Below are 18,757 nucleotides of genomic sequence, written 5' to 3'. Positions count from 1 at the left end.
CCTGGTCTGCAAAGCGAGTCCAGGACAACCAAGGCAACACAGAGAAATCATACTTCGGGGGTAAAAAGTCAACAGGGTACCTACTTACTCGGTCAGCACGGTTTCTGTGTGTGTTGAATGAGTAGACTGGGCAAAGACAATCACCCTATGTAATAAGGATCTCATCTAGCCAAATAAAGACTAACATAGAATAAGAAAGCTACTCTCCCCCAATCCTGGCTCTTAAATAAAAGGGTATTCCTTGTAAGTTGTGGTGTCACCCTTTTCCTGGCTTTAGATTTGAGGAAATTACAAAATTGGCCCTTGTGGGTCTCAGACTGGAACAATATGCCTGGTTCTCAAGCCTCAGCCTGGAACTAGAACATCATTCACCACAGCTCTCTGGAGTGTCGAGCTTGCTACCTGTGGATGTGGGGCGTCTATGCCTCCCTAATTAGGTGGGACTATCCCTCATAATAAAACCCTCCCTCTAACTCACATATATACGAATGGAACACATTTATAGTTATCCATAGTCTCTCAGCTGTTTCTCCGCAGAACCCTCGTAGGGTATTTTATATACATTATCTCTTATTCTGTAACAACTCATAAAGCAGCTACTACCCCCTTTTACAGGCAGGGCAGTTGACACTGAGAAGGATTAAGTACCTTCTCAGCACCATTCAACTATGAAGGCAAAGGTCCTCTGAAGGAATCCAGGCCTGGCTGGCTCCCAGCGAGTCTGCATCCTTCACCGTTGCTCTGCTTTACTTTGCTTCCAGTCATGATCCCAGTGTGCAGACTAAGTTAGCCTAAAACTTACTGTGTCATCCAGGTTGGCCTAAAACCCTAAGCAATTCTCCTGCCTCAGTCCAAGCGCTGGGACTGCAGGTATGAGCCACCACACACAGCCCAAGCTTATACTCTTCCCGTCATGATGTCACAGGTACTAATTTTTATCCCCTTCTTCTGACAAGCCCAGCTATTTTATCAGATTAACCCTAGCGTTCAAGAGCACCCAAGAAACAAGTGTCTATTTCTTCTGTCCTCTACTTGAGCTGTTGTGTGAACTGGCATGACAGCCCAATCTCCCACCATTTACCATTTCTGTTCATGAGCTCTTTCTTCCCAAACAACTATACCTTAGGGTTAAAGGCCAGAGTCTTGGGATCAGTGGGGTCCACCACAGAGGGATAAGGCTCGAAGATGATGCTCTTTCTAGGGGACTCCAAAGCGGCTCGGCACATGGCCACCAGCAGATCTACCACCTTAAAAGAGAAGAAAAGGGAAGGACTAAATGACTGCCCAGTTCTGGGGGTCAAGTGGTCTCCAGAATGTAAATGTTTTCACGCCTTTCTAATAGGAAGATACAAAGTTATAAAGACTTAAATACTAGGGCAAGAGATGGATGTGCCGGGCGTGGTGGAGCATGCCTTTAATCCCAGCACTCAGGAGGCAGGGGCAGGTGGATTACTATGAGTTCAAGGCCAGCCTGGTCTACAATGTGAGTCCAGGACAGCCAGGGCAGTTACACAGAGAAACCCTGTCTCAAAAAAAAAACTAAAGAGGAAAAAAAAAAAAAAAAAAAAAAAAGGAAAAGAAAAGAAAAGAAAAAAGAATACTTGATGCTCTTGCAGAAAACCAGGGTTCAGTTCCCAGCACTGACATGACAGCTTACAACAGTCTGTGTCTCCAATTCTAGAGGACTTGGCACCTCCCTTCTGACCTCTGGGATATCAGATACCCACATATGCAGGAAAAACACTAATACACGTAAAATACACGTAAAATAGATATAACTTTACTTTAAGTTCAAATACTAGCAAAATGATTTTTAAAAAAACCAAACCAAAAAATAGTCTCTAACCTCTCAAATTCATTTACTCCCAAGTAACTATAAAATTAGATGAATAAACTGCCAGATATTCTGATTGAAAATAGTTATCTGTTCTTTCCTTCTTGAGCAAAGAAGGCTGGGGAATGAACCAAGGACCTCATCTCGGCTAAAAATTTGCAGCTCTTTAACTGAAGTAACCCTCTTGCCTTGGCCCTCCAAACAACTAGGAAGCTAAAGGAACATGCCACCACAAGCCTGACTTGATGTTTGATTTTGGACATAATTGTATATTACAATTTTATGTGCATAAATAATATCCATTCAGTATATTCAATGCAAATATGCCATAATTTGTTTTGTTTGTTTGTTTGCTTGCTTTGTTTTTTCAAGACAGGGTTTCTCTGTATAGCCTTGGCTGTCCTGAACTCACTTTGCAGACCAGGCTGGCCTCGAACTCACAGCAATCCACCTGCCTCTGCCTCCTGAGTGCTGGGATTAAAGGCGTGTGCCACCACCGCCTGGCTATATGCCATAATTTGAATGGACTGCTTACAGAGCCCATTATCCACTTTTGTTTTATTATAAGTGCTATACTTCAGTGAACATCATTAAGCACAAAAGCATATTTGGAGGTTAAATTCCAAATATTAAATTGCTGGGTTCCTTTGCTTTTCTTCCGCTTTTTGTTTGTTTTATTTTGAGATGGGGGTCTTTTTTTTTTTTTAAGATTTATTTATTTATTATTTATACATATTCTGCCTGCATGTGTGCCTGCCCACCAGATCTCATTGTAGATGGTTGTGACTTACCATGTGGTTGCTGGGAATTGAACTCAGGATCTTTCGACGAACAGACAGTGCTGTTAACCACTGAGCCATCTCTCCAGCCCTTGAGATAAGGTCTTATCATGTAGTTCTGGTTAGACTAGAACTCACTATGGAGACCAGGCTGGCCTCAAACTCAGAGAGATGCTCCTGCTTCTGCCTCCCAAATCCTGAGATTAAAGGCACTGCCACCATGCCTGGCCTCTTCTCTTCTTGATCCCAGTGCCCCAGTGTCTTTTTCCTCCATCATACCTCTGCTCCAGTAGCCACTTCCTCTGCAGCTCCAGACATGACTCCCAGCGTGTAGAAGGAGAAGACGCACAGTTCACGGGTACAGACAGCTGGCTAAAGGGACACATTAGACAGACAGCAGAGGCATGCATTTGTGTATGGAGAAGATGGAGGGAGAGAAAGAGCTGACTTTAGGCAACTCTAGAGTAAGGCAAGGATCGGGGTGTGTGTGAATGTTGAAGGGGACTGCCAATCAAAATTTAAATGCCTTATACGTAAGTTTGAGTGGTCTTCTTGTCTGCCTACAAAGTTTTCTCTGGTCTTTAAGGTAATTAGGTGTTCTGAGTTTCCAGCATAGTGCTCCTCACCCTTAAATCTATACACATAGATTATAATTTATAGCCAAGTGCTCTGCCTACCCACGGAGATTTGAGGACAGCCAGTATGCCCTGGTCAATACCAGATCCCTGTTCATAGTCCAAAGAGGACTACTGACATTTGTTTTCTGAGAAAACAATTATTTCTAGAGTCTACAGGATTGTGGACAGGATTTATCCTTTCATGCAGGCCTAGGAAGAAAGGACCTCGGCCACGGAAGAGGGCCGGGCAGTGGCCTGTACCTTGAGCATGGACCCATTCTGGAAGACATGCTGCTCATCACACACCACACAGTACTCATTCAGCGTTGGGATCCTCTGCTCTGCATACTTCATGATCTGCAGAAAGAACAGAGGCCACCACATCTTTGGGAATTATTGAAGTTTCTATGTTGTTTTGGAGACCATGGAAATAAATTATTTATGTAAGCTCTTCTAGCTTAGGTCCTGAACTTAAACTGATGGCCTGCCTCACTGCACTGCTAGCCCTGCATGACACTGTACAAGCACGATCAACATGGCGTTTAGGGTACAAGTCTTTTTGTTGTTGTTGTTTTTTGAGACAGGGTTTCTCTGTGTAGCCTTGGCTGTCCTGGACTCACTTTGTAGACCAGGCTGGCCTCGAACTCTCAGCGATCCACCTGCCTCTGCCTCCTGAGTGCTGGGATTAAAGGCGTGCGCCACCACGCCCGGCTTAGGATAGAAGTCTTGAGTTGACATTCCCCATCTACTGTTTACTATCAGATATAACTAGGCAAGACAGATAAATTTAGCCTTGTTTTCTTCATAGGAACATATATATACTGCAAGAAATGAGACTTTTCCATGAAAGTATTCAAATTCAGGAAGATGGCGTTAAGCCTGTCACCCTGAGATCCTGGGACCTATATGGAGAAAAACAGTTCCCATAAGTGTCTTCTGAATTTCATACATGTGTTGTGGTACACATGTATATGCATGCATGTGTGCATAGAAACACTCTATCTTCCCCTGTAATTAACTAATTAAATTTAAAAAATAACATTTTAAGCCAGACAGTAGTGGTGCACACCTTTAATCCCAGCACTTGGGAGGCAGAGGCAAGTAAATCTCTGTGAGTTCAAGGCCAGCCTGATCTTCAAAGTGAGTTCTAGGACAGCCAGTGCTTCACAGAGAAACCCTATCTCAAAAAACCAAAATAAATAAATAAATAAATAAATAAATAAAAGAGTGCCGGGCGTGGTGGCGCGCGCCTTTAATCCCAGCACTGAGGAGGCAGAGGCAGGCGGATCACTGTGAGTTCGAGGCCAGCCTGGTCTACAAAGTCTGTCCAGGATGGCCAAGGCTACACAGAGAAACCTTGTCTCGAAAAACCAAAATAAATAAATAAATAAATAAATAAATAAATAAAAATAAAAAATAAATAAAATAAATAAAAGGAAGAGCCGGGCATGTTCAAGGGCAGCCTGGTCTACAAAGCAAGTCCAGGACAGCCAAAGCTACACAGAGAAACCCTGTCTCAAAAAAAAAAAAAAGAAAAGTTGTTTTTAGCCTTCATTATTATGTATTTGAGGAGGTCCATGGGCCACAAGGCATTGTAGAGTTAACAGGACAACTTTATGGGGTCACTTCTCTCCTTGTACCTTTACATGCATTCTGGGGACTGAACGTAAGTTGTCTGACTTGCACAACCAGTGCTTTTACCAGCTAAGCCATTTCACAGGCTCCCATGAAGGTAGTTTGTAAACAGGTACTAACTAATCAGTTATAGTGGCTATAGTCATTATAGACTTTCTATTTATGACATGTGAGTATTCAACCCAAGATTAGGTGCTGGAGGGTAGGGCTTTCTACTGTTTAGGACAATTACTACTCTGCCCCCGACACACACAGACTACGAAATGCTAGGAAGATGGCAGGAATTCAGAGCTCTTGCAGCAGTATCTTAAACTGCTGCAATAAATACATTTTTACTCATTTAACCCTGACTTGCTCTTATGTGTACACCAGGCTGTTCCCATTTACATGTTATGGCTGGTTATGGAGCTTGTAAGTCAGTGCTTCTAAACCTCTGCGTCTAGACCCCTCTGGGAGGGTGGGGGGTGGAAAGAATCTTTCACAGGGTCACCCAAAACCACTGGGAAACACAGATATTTACATTGTGATTCATAACAGTAGCAAAATTACAGTTATGAAGTAGCCATGAAAATAATTTTATGATTGGGGGTCACCATAGCATAAGGCACTAAAGGGTCGCAGCCTAGGAAGGCTGAGAACCACTGCTGTAAGTGTTCTCAATAAGACTCTCACCCTCTTAAAGATGGAACTCAGGCTTTCTTTTCTCTTATTCACACTATCAGTACTCAATATAGTTCTGGAAACAATCAACTCAGGAAATAACTGACTCAAGAGCTAGGAGATACTAGGCAGTCAGATGGGTAAGCAACAGGGAAGAGCTTTGGGAAAAACTCTTAACTTGATTACCTGGACAAGGAATCCATACTCTAGAGTGGGGATGTTCTTGCAGTGACCACTGACCTGGTAAGAGGACAAGACAGATCCCATGAGTCTCCTACAGAGTGGGGCTCAAACTCACCTCACTCACACCCACAACCCAGGAACCTCCTCCAATTGCTAAGCCTAGCTTAGATCAGCCTATGTAATCATAGAGCTGGAAAGAATTTACAAATTTTTGTTGATGGTTCTGGAAAGGTTCACCTGCCTTTAACCCTCTTCAAAGTTATAATAGGTTCATACAGCAGCTGACTAACAAGTAGTGACCCTAACCTAGAACTATATTCATGACTTCTCCTTGGCATGCCAATCTCCAGACTCTGCTTTATCAACTATCAGACTAACAGGACAGTTTAGATATAAGCATTCCATAATTAAAAACTACTCCAGTCTATACATTCATGAAATATGTCTGGACTTAACTGGAAAGCTCTTAACTCCCACCCCACCCCTTTAAAAAGTTACCCTCCTACACTTCCACCCCCACCCTCCCGATGCCCACATCAAACCATCCCAGCCCATGTACCAAAGGAGAAGTCCGTGTTGGGGGAGGGAGGCCCACATGCTGGGGGCACAGGAGACCTGCCTGAGGGCTGGGGGGATAGCCAAACACCTCTACTTTTGGGTTCTTCATGGTGCAAGAAATGGAACGGTTCATAAGGCGTCCAACTCGAAGCTCTGGTACACCCAGTTTTCCTTTCAGCATGGAATCCTGTATGACAGGAAAACTGGGAGACCTGTGGAGAAACAGCAAAGAAAAAGTAATAGAAGCTGGGTGGTGGAGGCAGAGTCAGGACAATCTCTGTGAGTGAGGGCTGCAGAATGAGCTACATGATTGCCAGGGCTACGAAGAGAACCCTGCCTTGAAAAACCACAAGAGAAAGAAAGAAAGAAAAAGAAAACTTGAAATTCATTATGAGCTCTGAAAGAAAATTAGAGAAGCCGGCTGCAGTGGCACACACCTCTAACCCCAGCACTCGAGAGGCAGAGGCAGGCGGATCTCTGAGTTCAAGGCCAGCCTGGTCTACAAAGCAAGTCCAGGACAGCCAGGGCTGTTACATGGAGAAATCCTGTCTAAAAAAGAAAAGAAAATTAGAGAAAAAAAATCATAGGCCACAGCCGGGCGTGGTGGCGCACGCCTTTAATCCCAGCACTCGGGAGGCAGAGGCAGGCGGATCACTGTGAGTTCGAGGCCAGCCTGGTCTACAAAGTGAGTCCAGGATGGCCAAGGCTACACAGAGAAACCCTGTCTCGAAAAACCAAAAAAAAAAAAAAAAAAAAAAAAAAAAAAAAAAAATCATAGGCCACAAATAATCACAAATCCAAAGGACAGTCCATTGTTATCTTAAATAATATCAAAAGACAAAAATAAATTATACAATTGGCTTTTATATCATTATTTGTATGTTCTTCAGGTTATGGCATAGGAGAAAAGCAGAGGTAGAGCCTAGGCCACTATGTTATTAAGGCTAAACTTGATGCTGGGCGTGGTGGCGTATGCCTTTAATCCCAGCACTCGAGAGGCAGAGGCTGAAAGATCGCAGTAAGTTCGAGGCCAGCCTGGTCTACAAAGTGAGTCCAGGACAGCCAGGGCTACACAGAGAAACCCTGTCTTGAAAAACAAACAAACAAACAACAACAAAAGACTAAACATGGTGGGGACTGGAGAGATGGCTCAGAGGTTAAGAGTGTTGGCTGCTCCTCCAGAGGTCCTGAGTTCAATTCCTAACAACCACATGGTGGCTCACAACCATATAAAATGTGATATAGTGCCGTCTTCTAGTATGCAGGTGTGCAAGCAGGCAGAAGACTCTATAATTAATAAATAGATAAATCTTAAAGAAAAAAAGACTAAATATGGCTAAGTATATTCTTTGAAGGCAATACACCCATTTTTTGTTGTGAGAGAGAAGGACTAAGCATTCGACACAATGCTAGGCCAGTAGCTGTATCCTATACCTCGCCTGATGTTGACTATCCAGCCATCAGTATCGATCACAGGGACACTACACATCTACGTTTGTGTCCAAAGCATAGCAATGTAGAACCAGGGTCAAAGAATAGAGCAACGCTTATTTCCAGAGCCTATGTATCAGGACATTCTCCATAGGAGGAAGAAGTTAGTGTCTGTTACTTTGTCTCTTTATGACAAGAAATAAGGATGAGAGCTGAAGACAGAAAAGACAAAGGGCTAGAAAGAAAGAGCTCAGCAGCTATTGCAGAGGACCCAGGTTTGATGCCCAGCACCCACATGGCAGCTCACAGCCATCTGTAACTCCAATTCCAGGGGATTTAACACCATCTTTGGCCTCTGAGGACACCAGGCACTCACATGGTGCAAGCAAAACACCCATAAACAGAGGACAGTTTTAAAAATATGGGAAAATAATACACATGCCTCCAAAAGCTAGCTAATTGTGCTTTACATGAAGGATGAGTTACTAGCAATAATGGCACATTCCTTTAATCCCAGCACTTGGGGAGGCATAGGGAGGTGGATGTTTCTGTGAGTTTAAAAGCAGTCTGGGCTACGTAGTTAGTCCAGGACAGCCAAGGCTACGCAGAGGAACCCTGTCTGGGGGGAGGGGGAATTATTGCATCACAGTAGAAGGGGAAGGAGACAAAGGGGGCCAGGATGTGTTGTTATTAACAGCTGAAGGTACAGAATTTAGTGGACTAAGAGAAAAGACAGAAGAAATTAATCTAGGCATTCAAGAAGAAAACAAGACAGGTATTTGGAAATGATTAAGTCCCAGGAAGCACTTACTTAGGGATGGGCGAGAAGATGCTGAGGCCAGCTCGGAACTTCTTGATGGTACCACTTGCCTTGAACCAACTGTGCCTCTTCTCCTGCTGGGTCTTCAAGAAATCATTGCTCAGATGCTTCCATTGTTGGGATGTAAACATACCCAGGATCCTGGGAGATCAAGAAGATTGGGCCAGATCAGGCAGAAGAACAGGATTAATAGCGGCAACTAATCTACAGACTCACACACTACACAGCTAGTTATATTCCTAAAGTCTCTGCCTTGACACTGGTACACAGAAACACTGTCCTAAAGTGCCTTCTTCACCCTAGGAATACACACTCCTAACCTAACGGGCTGGAGCACTGCAGGAGAGGCTGGAAAGGAGGACCTTCAGTCTGGAAAGCTCTAGTGCCACAGATGACCACACTGAGAACAGAACAAAGGTGGTAGGATAGACGAGAACACAACACAACCGTCTGCCTGGCAAACAGTGCAGCCAGCCACTAGGGCCACGAGGTGCCCCCAGTTGTAGGTAAAGTCCTGAATTTGTGTTCTTCCTCTTGCACCCAGCTTGTCAATCACTTGTCCTTGACCAGTTCTTTGCTGGATTACTCTAGGCTAGCATGAATAAACCACATCAGCTTCTTCAAACTCAGAACTTTACCTACAAATCTCTTTTTCTTCTCATTAGAGAAAATCATGAGGTGTCAGTTTCCCTAATTTTCCAACCCCAACACAACATCTATTTCTATTTCAACTTTTATCTCCAGCCCTTCATTCTCTGGAGACAAGGTGATCCTCCTGTTTAAGACTGGCTTCTCTATTTGGGCTCTTTCACTGCCTCTTCTTGTCTGTAGGGACCATGACCACACCCTCCTGTTCTGTCAGTTCCTTTCCCAAAGCTTATGAAGTATTTCATTTTCTGCATCTCAGTTAGGCAACTGCTCTACCTCTGAGCTGTATCTTTAAGGAGGTACAGATTCCTCTGACCTGCTTTTTGTGTTTCTTCTTCCCCCATCTACCCTCCTGAAGTTTTCTTGGTAACTTCAGGTGTTAAAACATTTTCTGAGCCGGGTGTGGTGGTGCACACCTTTAATCCCAGCACTCGGGAGGCAGAGACTGGTGGATCACTGTGAGTTCGGGGCTAGCGTGGTCTACAAAGTCCAGGACAGCCAAGGCTACACAGAGAAACCCTGTCTTGAAAAAACACCCACCCCCCAAATTTTTTTCTACCCTTGATTCTATTTTCTTTTCACCCTCTCATTCTCCCCTTAGACAGTCGTAAGTGCCACCCACACTGATGCTTATCTCCAACCCTAAACTCTCCTGCAAGGATCAAGTTGATATACTGCATACTGAACACCTTACATATTCCAAAGTTGCCTTTTAACAGCATGTTTAAAGTTCTTATCCTAGCTGGACAGTGGTGGTGCACGCCTTTAATCCCAGCACTCCAAGAGGCAGAAGCAGGCAGATCTCTGTGAGTTCGAGGCCAGCCTGGTCTACAAAGGGAGTCTAGGACAGCCAAGGCTACACAGAGAAACCCTGTCTCAGAAAATAAAATAAAGTCCTTATCCTATCACATGCTTCCACAATGATACATCACTGTGCTGTCAAAGATCCAAATAGAGTAAAGTTACTGTGGGCTGAAACCTCCAAATTATGAGCTAAAATAAACTTTTCTTTCTTCTAAGTTGAATAGTTCAGGTATTTTTTTTTTTTTCACAGAAATGGAAAGCTAACTAAGACACACATATCTCCATCTTTCTCCCTCACATATCTATAACCAAAAGAAAAAAATGTTCTTACTTTTTCAACTGAAGACCTAGCCCAAACCCTTCCTTATTCGATGGCTGGAAAACCTCAATTGACGGCTCTACAAAGAAAAGAGAAAGTTTTCAATATGTGTATACCTCTAATCTCCACAAAGCCCAAACTTCAGTAGGATAGCTTGTCAGATTCTAGACACAGTGTTATTAGATATCCAACTTGCAGCTAAGGATAGCTATGAATGTGGTGGCTGAACACAAAACTGCAACTTACTTAAAACACTGTGAGAAAAGCTAGGCATGGTGGCACATGCTTATAATCCCAGCACTCGGGAGGCTGGGGCAGGCGGATCTCTGAGTTTGAAGCCAGCCTGGTCTACAAAGTGAGTCCAGGACAGCCAAAACTACACAGAGAAACCCTGTCTTGTCTTTTTTTGGTCTCACTTTGTAGACCAGGCTGGCCTGAACTCACAGATATCCACCTGCCTCTGCCTCCGGAGCGCTGGGATTAAAGACGTGAGCCACTATGCCCAGCTTGAGAAATCCTATCTTGAAAAACAAAACAAAACAAAACAGATAAGAGGTTTGGCAAATCAAGAAGGCAACTATCAAGCCGGGCGTGGTGGCGCACGCCTTTAATCCCAGCACTCGGGAGGCAGAGGCAGGTGGATCGCTGTGAGTTGGAGGCCAGCCTGGTCTACAAAGCAAGTCCAGGACATCCAAGGCTACACAGAGAAACCCTGTCTCAAAAACCAAAACAAAAAACAAAAAAAAAGAAGATAGCTATCAGATGACTAGAGGTGAAGACACTAATGATAAGGATGGAAGCAAACGATGAGCACAAAGGTCTTATTTCTAACTTTATTTCTACTTCAGTTAACTTAGGACTTTGGATCAGAACACAAACAGATTATCCACTTGCCCAAAGTCATTGCCCTTTACCTGGTCCATCAAGGTACTGAGAGAGAGAAAACCGAAGCCTCAACACAATAGGTTCTGTTCGAAGGACCTTCCAGGCTGTAGACACTTCCTCCTAAGAGAATAGAGAGATCACTTCTGGTTTACAACAGAGGAGAGAAGTGGGCTAGAAAAGCTGTGTCTATAACACACACACACACACACACACACACACACACACACACACAGAGCAGTACGCACCATTGTCTGTTGATGGTTTAGGAAAGACAGAGAAGAATATATATGTTCCAAATACAGCACTAAAGAGCAAGACCCAAGGTTTAGATGAAAAATCCACAAGGTTGGGCTGGAGAAATGGCTCAGCATCGGCTGAACTTCCAGAAGACAGGAGTTCAATTCCCAACACCCACATAGCAGCTCACAATTGCCTGTAACTCCAAGATCTGACACCCTTACCCAGACATACATGCAGGCAAACACTAATTCACATAAAATAAAAATAAATAAATATATTTTAAAAGAAGTCCACAAAGCAAGCTACACAGGCTGTTGGCCCTACTTACATCGAGGAAGCTGATGTTGACGTGCAGGTCAATGTCCACGTCATCGATAGTTCCATATTCTCTACAGAGACACAGGGAACCACAGGTGAGGTCATTAAGAGAAAGAAGGGAGCAGAGACAGGCTAAAGAACTGAACCTGGGAACAGGAGAAAGGGCAAAAGGCAGCTTGATATTTAAGATCTTAGCTACATGTCATGCCACTTACACAACCACAGCCCTCCTTACCGCAAAGGTGCAACTGCTGGCCTGGCGGCATTTAGGATGAGAGGGACCAGCTAAGAAAAGTAGTTCTGAGTCCTACACCCTACCACCAGCATGTTTAAATACTCTAAACAACCTCCTACTACTAAACTCATAAACTTATCAGCCGATCGCACCGTCAGGAGGAACCTCCTGTCGCCCCGCTGAAGCGGAGTCCCACCTGATGGACACGGAGTTCTCACTGTAGATCTCCTTCACTGCTTCAATGTCTGCATCCAGCTGTGGGTGTCTATATAGGTCAGCTGCACAGCTCCCCTGAAACAGCAGTGAAAGTATTGATGGTGGTAGGGGTAGAAAGTTAGACAAAGGGGAAACGAGAAAGAAAGAAACGGTAAAAAGAATGTTAAGATATGCCAGGAGCTGGAGAAACCACAGTGCAGCACAGACCTTCTTGGTGGAAACCCTACACAGATTTCATGGACAAGTCTCTCCCCACCCCTCTCTAAGAACATTCCACAGGCCAACAGGCAGGCTTTGCTTAAAGAGTTCATGTCCTTCAAGCCTTTTCTCTCAAACTTTGCCTTCTATGGAAACTGAGAAGAGTTCACCTTGAAGAGCATTCTGAGAGTCTGAGCAGCCTTGCTCAGGACTGTGCTCTGGGTAACAGTGATGTGTTTTCTCTGGGAGCCACTTCTGATCTGGCTAATGAGAGAAGAAAATGACTATTTCTAACTAACATATGGGCAGCTTTCATGTAGAGGATGCAGTTCACTGTGGGATAGTGACAAGTCCTAGGCATGAGCAAGGACAATCAATCAGTTCTGGAAGACCCTTATCAGACTCTGCCAACATGACATCTTATTTCACCTCTGGTCAGCAGAACTTCTTTCTTTCATGACTATCCAGCATATAAAGTCTAAATTATAGAAGCCTGGGTTTTGGAGAATGCACCCTCACCTGAACTCCATACAGAAATTCTTCTGATTCGTTGTCCCCTTCTGAATCATCGTCATTCCAGAACTGGCCTTTGATGTCCTGCAGATGAGCAAACAAACAAAAACAAGAGGTACCGTCCTTCGTTAGATCCTTGTTATTACACAGGTTTGAGTAGGGCAAAAGGACAGGAAGTGGATCCTCACATTTCTTGGGACAGAGTGACTGAAGCCTTTTACACCTTGCGTTTCACTCAAGTCTGGTATTATAGCCCAGCTGACTCGCCGGGATAAGGGAAACAAACATACCACTGCATACCTAAGCCCTGCCTCATCTCTCTCTCTCTCTCTCTCTCTCTCTCTCTCTCTCTCTCTCTCTCTCTCTCTCTCTCTAAATCTTTTGAGACAGGGTTTTTCCATGTAGCCTTGTCTGTCCTGGACTCTCTTTGTAGACCAGGCTGGCCCTGAACTCACCAAGATCCACCTGCCTGAGCCTCCCTGGGTGCTAAGATTACAGGCCACCACGCCGGGGACATCTCTGATCTTATGTGTTGTCCTTGAGGCAGGGCCTCACTCTGTAACCCTGGCTGTCCTGGACGTCGCAGCAATTCGTCTACCTCAGCCTCCCAGGTGCCGAGATTACAGGCGGCAGCCACCACAGCCAGTGCTCACCACCACTCTATCTCCTGAGCCTCTACTTCTTCTCCTTCCTTGCGAAGACAACAGCCCTACACACTCAAGTAACACTGCTTCCAAACTCCTCCTTCCTTTTACTGCAAATGTCGCCTAATGTGATCTGGTGCCCTCTTCTGTCCTGCAGGTGTTACATGCAGGCAGAACAGTACATACATGATAAATAAATAAATCTTTAAAAAAAAAAAAAAAAAGGTCAGAAGGGGGGAAATACCAGGAAAAGGCGACATTAGCTTTCTGTCTTATGTACCCTTAGATGATTAGTTAAGAGACATAAAAGTCTGTCCTCACCATTGGGTCAGTGGGTCTCACACACGCTCTCAGGTCAGTGCTAGGCAGCACCCCTCCATACCACCAATGGAACCCAGGCCAACAAGATGAGCATTTAGGAGACCACAGAATGCGACAAAGGAGAGGATGATGTCATAGGTACTGGCGATCTCGCTGGGGTGGCAGGCTCTGCTGTTGTGGTAATTAGTCACTGTCCTGTGGAAAGCAGATAACAATTGGACTTACCACTTACTAGCTGGGTAGTGTATACACAGGTATGTTTTATCCATCTATAGGCACATGTTGTAAAGAGGCATAATGCATGCAAACACACATAGATACATCCACACACTTCAGCAGTACTTTAACCAAGCGGGAAGCACTCTACAAATAGAACACACACCTCTCTGAAAGTTAGAACTGGAGTATCTTCTCTAGTCTAAACGGTTACAATAAGCTTAAAGCCAAAAGTAATAATGGCAGGATGACTGCTTATGCGTCTGTGTCTGATTAGTTCATTGATGTACAGCTTTCACAATACCAATTCTCACCAGGCTTAAGAACCAGAACTAAAGCTGGGCATGGTGGCGCACACCTTTAATCCCACCACTCGGGAGGCAGAGGCAGGCGAATCGTTGTGAGTTCGAGGCCAGCCTGGTCTACAAAGTGAGTCCAGGACAGCCAAGGCTACACAGAGAAATCCTGTCTCAAACAAAACAAAACAAAACAAAAAAAGAACCAGAACTAGATTCTTTTTAGACTCTTCACTCCTGTTTTCCCATATTGGGCCAGTATCACCTTTTTTTCTTTTCATATGCATATGAGTGCAGGCAAATGTGTGTGCAGGTACCTGTGTGTACGTGTGTGTATATGTGTATGTGTGTGTGTGTGTGTGTGTGTGTGTGTGTGTGTGTGTGTGTGTGCGCGCACTCATGTGTATAGGCCCCCAAGGCTGACTTCAGGAATCTTTCTCAATTATTCTCTGCCTGAGACAAGGTCTCTCAACTAACCTTGTATCTCACCAATACAGGTTAGTCTAGCTAAGGAGCTTGCTGAGATCCTAACCCCACATCCGGAAGGCAGAGTTATGCAGAGCCACCACGCCCACCTGACATGTTTGTAGGCTGCAGGATCCAAGCTCTAGTCCTCACCTTTGCATGGCAGGCATTTTAACCAACCAGCCATATCTCTAGCCCCTCATTGTTGCTTTTAAAACATCATTTTTAGTTGAGCTCAGCTGTGCACAGATATAGTCACAGCAGTAAGGAGGGGAAATTTAGGAACAGGAAGATCACATGTTCGAGGTCAGCCCTGGCTACTATGAGGACTCTGTCTCAAAATAAATCCAAGAGGGCTGGAGAGATGGCTTAGTGGTTGATAGTGCTAACTGTTCTTACAGAGGATCTGAGTTGGATTCCCAGTACCAGGAAGCTCATACCTGCTATAACTAGCTCCTGTGGACCCACCTGCACACATATTCATAAAAACAAAAATAAATCTTTAAGAAAATAAAAGCAATATTACTAGAAGCCATTCTATGACAATCATTTAATTAAGGGTTCCCAATAACACTGAGGATGCTCTGGTAAGCGTTGTCTGAGTTGTCACAGCCAAAACAATGCTCCAGAGTCATCTTGGAATCTAACCTCCACACAGTCACAGTAATAATTCAACAGGTATTCAGAAAAGCACTAACCTCTTCCCCCACTTCTATGCTAGAAGACCTCCATCCTATACCAGTCTATTTTTAGCCCCACTGAAGCCTTCACTTGCATCAGGTCAGGAAAAAAATACTCAGCTATGAAATTATAAAGGTTTGAACCATAGAGAATGTCAAAGCTACCGTAACAGCAGGCTTTTAAAGCTCTCCGCTGCTTTCTAGACCAGTAGGTCACAAACATACCTATACACTGCAATTACCTGGGGCGCTTTCAACTAAGATCAACACTCAGCCCTACCCCATATCCAGTCAGTACAATTTCTTACAAACTAAACCTAAACATTAAATCAGTTGAAAGCTCTACTATTAAGACAAAATTAGGAGTCACCATTCTAGCCCTTCCTGGCTCTACAAATACCTCAGTCTAACCCACTCCCAACTCAGAGGCAACCTCTCCTTACCGTGATTCTATCAAGCCTTATCTTCCTGCATCAGTGGTTCTAAGTGGAATGCTGTGCACACAGCACCAACATTACCTAGGAACTTGTCAAAATGTTGATTCTTAACCCTCATGCCTTGGGATTTAGCAAAGTTAGAAAAATCAAGGCTGGGGGCTGGAGAGATGGCTCAGAGGTTAAGAGCACTGACTGCTCTTCCAGAGGTCCTGAGTTCAATTCCCAGCAACCACATGGTGGCTCACAATCATCTGTAATGAGGTCTTGATGCCCTCTTCTGGCCTGCAGGTGAACATGCAGGCAGAGCACTGTATACATAATTAATAAATTAATTTTTAAAAAGAAAAAAGAAAAACTAGGACTGGAACTCAATGATGTTTTAAGGAGTCTGAAAGTTATTGTGCCACATGATAAAATCTGAGAACCACGCCTCTAGGTCACCGTATCTTCTATATCTGCTCTCAGACACCAAGATAAACCTGGTAATTGGTCCAGGATGGTGCAATAAAGCACAACACCAAAACAAACTCTGCATAGCAGTCATTGGGCTGGCAGTACTACCCGAATAAACAAAAAACAACATGCAAACCTCAATTACAACTGAAGTTCTTAGAGATGAGATGACCTGATAGCTTGATCATTGCTTTAAAATACCCATGGAGGGTGAGTATGAGCAAGGTACAATTATATGTATGAAAAAACTCATTGTTTTGTAGGTCAATTAGAATTTCACTTTCAATTTTAAAAATTAAGCATTACCCCAGTTCCAAATAAACTAAGAAGAAAAAATAGACTAAATAAAATTTGCAAAATAAGCCAGGTATGGTGGCTTTAATCCCAGCACTCAAGAGGCAGAGGCAGGCGGATTGCTGTGAGTTGGAGGCCAGCCTGGTCTACAAAGTGAGTCCAGGACAGCCAAAGCTACACAGAGAAACCCTGTCTCAAAAAACAAACAAACAAACAAACAAACAAATAAATAAATAAAAATCCCAGAATTATAGAGGCAGAGGCAAATGATCTCTTTGAGCTCTCTACCAGCTTGTTCTACATACTGAGTTTCAGGACAGCCAGGAGCTGCATCTCAAAAGCAAACTATCAAAAAAAAAAAAAAAAAAGTCGGTAATTGATAAAGCTAAGGAATGCATACAAGGGTTTCTTCCTCTTTTGTTTTGGTTTCTGGAAACAAGGGCTGTGTAGCCTTTGCTGTCCTGGACTCGCTTTGTAGACCACACTGGCCTGGAACTCCCAGCGATCCACCTGCAAGGGTTTCTTACACTCCATACTTTTTGCATATAGTTGAAAACTTCTGCAATTATAAAATGCAACGCTCTCCCTAGAAAGTCAACCCTAACTGTTGGCAGGAAGAGCCCTTTGTCGCCCTGTTGTTCTCCAAACACAGCTTCACTGCCTTGTCTCTCTGTTCTCCCTTTTAGGACTCCTTTGTAGATATCCATACTCTGAGTAAAGGTCACCTTGACTACCCATGTAAAATACCCACACTAGCATATTCTCATTCTCTCTCTCTCTCTCTCTTATTATTATTGTTGTTGTTATTATTTCATTTTCTTGAGACAGGGTTTCTCTGTGTAGCCTTGGCTGTTCTGGAACTGCCTCTGTAGACCAGGCTGGCCTTGAACTCACAGAGACCCACCTGCCTCTGGCTCCCGAGCGCTGGGATTAAAGGAGTGCGCCACCACTGCCCGGCAACCCACACTAGCATTCTCTATTCCTCTCGAACACATTATTTCCTTCCTCACAGCTCTGACCACCCTGGCAAACATATATCTCTCACCAGAGTGAGTATAAGCTCTATATCTCTGAGTGCTCCGCATGCACATCAGAAGAGGGAATCAGATCCCATTACAAATGGCTGTGAGCCACCCGTGTGGGCGCTGGGAATTGAGTCCAGGACCTCTGGAAGAGCAGTCAAATACTCGTAACCACAGAACCATCCCTCCAGCCTCTGACTATGAACTCTATAAGCAGACTTTTCTGGTTTGCACCGTTGTCAGCGTCTACAGCACATTCACTGAATCAGTGAACCATCCCTCAGCTATGTACCTAGGAGATAAACATAAGAATTTAAATGCCACTATTATACAACAACAAAAACCACACAAAATGCTTCCTAAAAATCAAGACTTCATTCACCTTCAAGAGCAGCCAGAGAAGTTCTGGGATCTGGGTTTTTGCTTTGTTTTAGATTTGAAAATAAACAGTCAAATGCTGATATGGATGACCATGGAGGAATAGAGAGGGAAGCACTACTGTCCAGCCTGGGCTGTCTTGGGGTGGCCAGAAGGATGACGGCAGCTTAGGCTAGAAGTGCCAACGTTTTCAGGGTCTTTCACTCTAGAAGTCGAGAAAAACTGAGCATCTCTTCAGGGTTTGCCGCTTGGCTTCTGCTGCTAGTAAAAGAAGAAGGAAAGGGAAAAAAAAATCAGAGTTTTTCCAAGGAAAAGATGGTTATTAAATGCCCAGCTTTTCAAAGCTGAGCGTTTTAGTAAAAGAGGCTTGAATCCTCAACACTAAAATGCCGTTCCCTCAGGGGTGGGAAGACTTAAATGCTGGAGAGTGCAAAGAGGCAGGTGGTGGATCGTGGAATTCATAGACATTTTTAAAAAGATGGGGGGGTGTGGTGGGGGGTGGAAGAAAGGGGGCTGAAAGATGACCTACTTCAAGATTTTCATGTTACATATTTAATACTCCAACCTAGGGAGGTCATACAACTTGCATAAGTAACTTGAACATTTGATAGGTCCTAAATTTATCTTTTTTTTTTTTCACGTGATGAGGCAATAACTA

General features: G+C 44.0%; 1 protein-coding gene across 5 annotated transcripts in view; it reads right to left on the bottom strand.

Moving 5' to 3' along the window:
• Parp6 (poly(ADP-ribose) polymerase family member 6) overlaps positions 1–18,127 on the bottom strand; it is a 30,211-nt gene extending 12,084 nt beyond the window's left edge. For 3 of the 5 annotated variants that reach the window (XR_007831827.1, XM_051156575.1, XM_051156576.1), the window contains exons 1-13: positions 18,104–18,127; positions 13,859–14,053; positions 12,900–12,977; positions 12,163–12,257; positions 11,742–11,802; positions 11,203–11,293; positions 10,301–10,367; positions 8,509–8,658; positions 6,268–6,478; positions 5,712–5,765; positions 3,492–3,587; positions 2,893–2,985; positions 1,122–1,247 (exon numbers count right to left, since the gene is read on the bottom strand). Coding sequence is in view for 4 of the 5 variants with exons in the window: in XM_051156575.1 (XP_051012532.1) it covers positions 1,122–1,247; positions 2,893–2,985; positions 3,492–3,587; positions 5,712–5,765; positions 6,268–6,478; positions 8,509–8,658; positions 10,301–10,367; positions 11,203–11,293; positions 11,742–11,802; positions 12,163–12,257; positions 12,900–12,977; positions 13,859–13,861 (1,125 nt within the window). In the remaining variant the exon portion in view is untranslated. The remainder of the gene's footprint in view (positions 1–1,121; positions 1,248–2,892; positions 2,986–3,491; positions 3,588–5,711; positions 5,766–6,267; positions 6,479–8,508; positions 8,659–10,300; positions 10,368–11,202; positions 11,294–11,741; positions 11,803–12,162; positions 12,258–12,899; positions 12,978–13,858; positions 14,054–18,103) is intronic. The other 2 variants (XM_051156577.1, XM_051156578.1) reach the window with 1 other exon arrangement.
• Positions 18,128–18,757: the final 630 nt, after the last annotated feature.

This window comes from Acomys russatus, chromosome 14, assembly GCF_903995435.1.
Source record: "Acomys russatus chromosome 14, mAcoRus1.1, whole genome shotgun sequence".
Lineage (NCBI taxonomy): Eukaryota > Metazoa > Chordata > Mammalia > Rodentia > Muridae > Acomys > Acomys russatus.
Note: the sequence above shows the minus strand (reverse complement) of the source record. Positions and strands in the feature narration are given on the sequence as shown.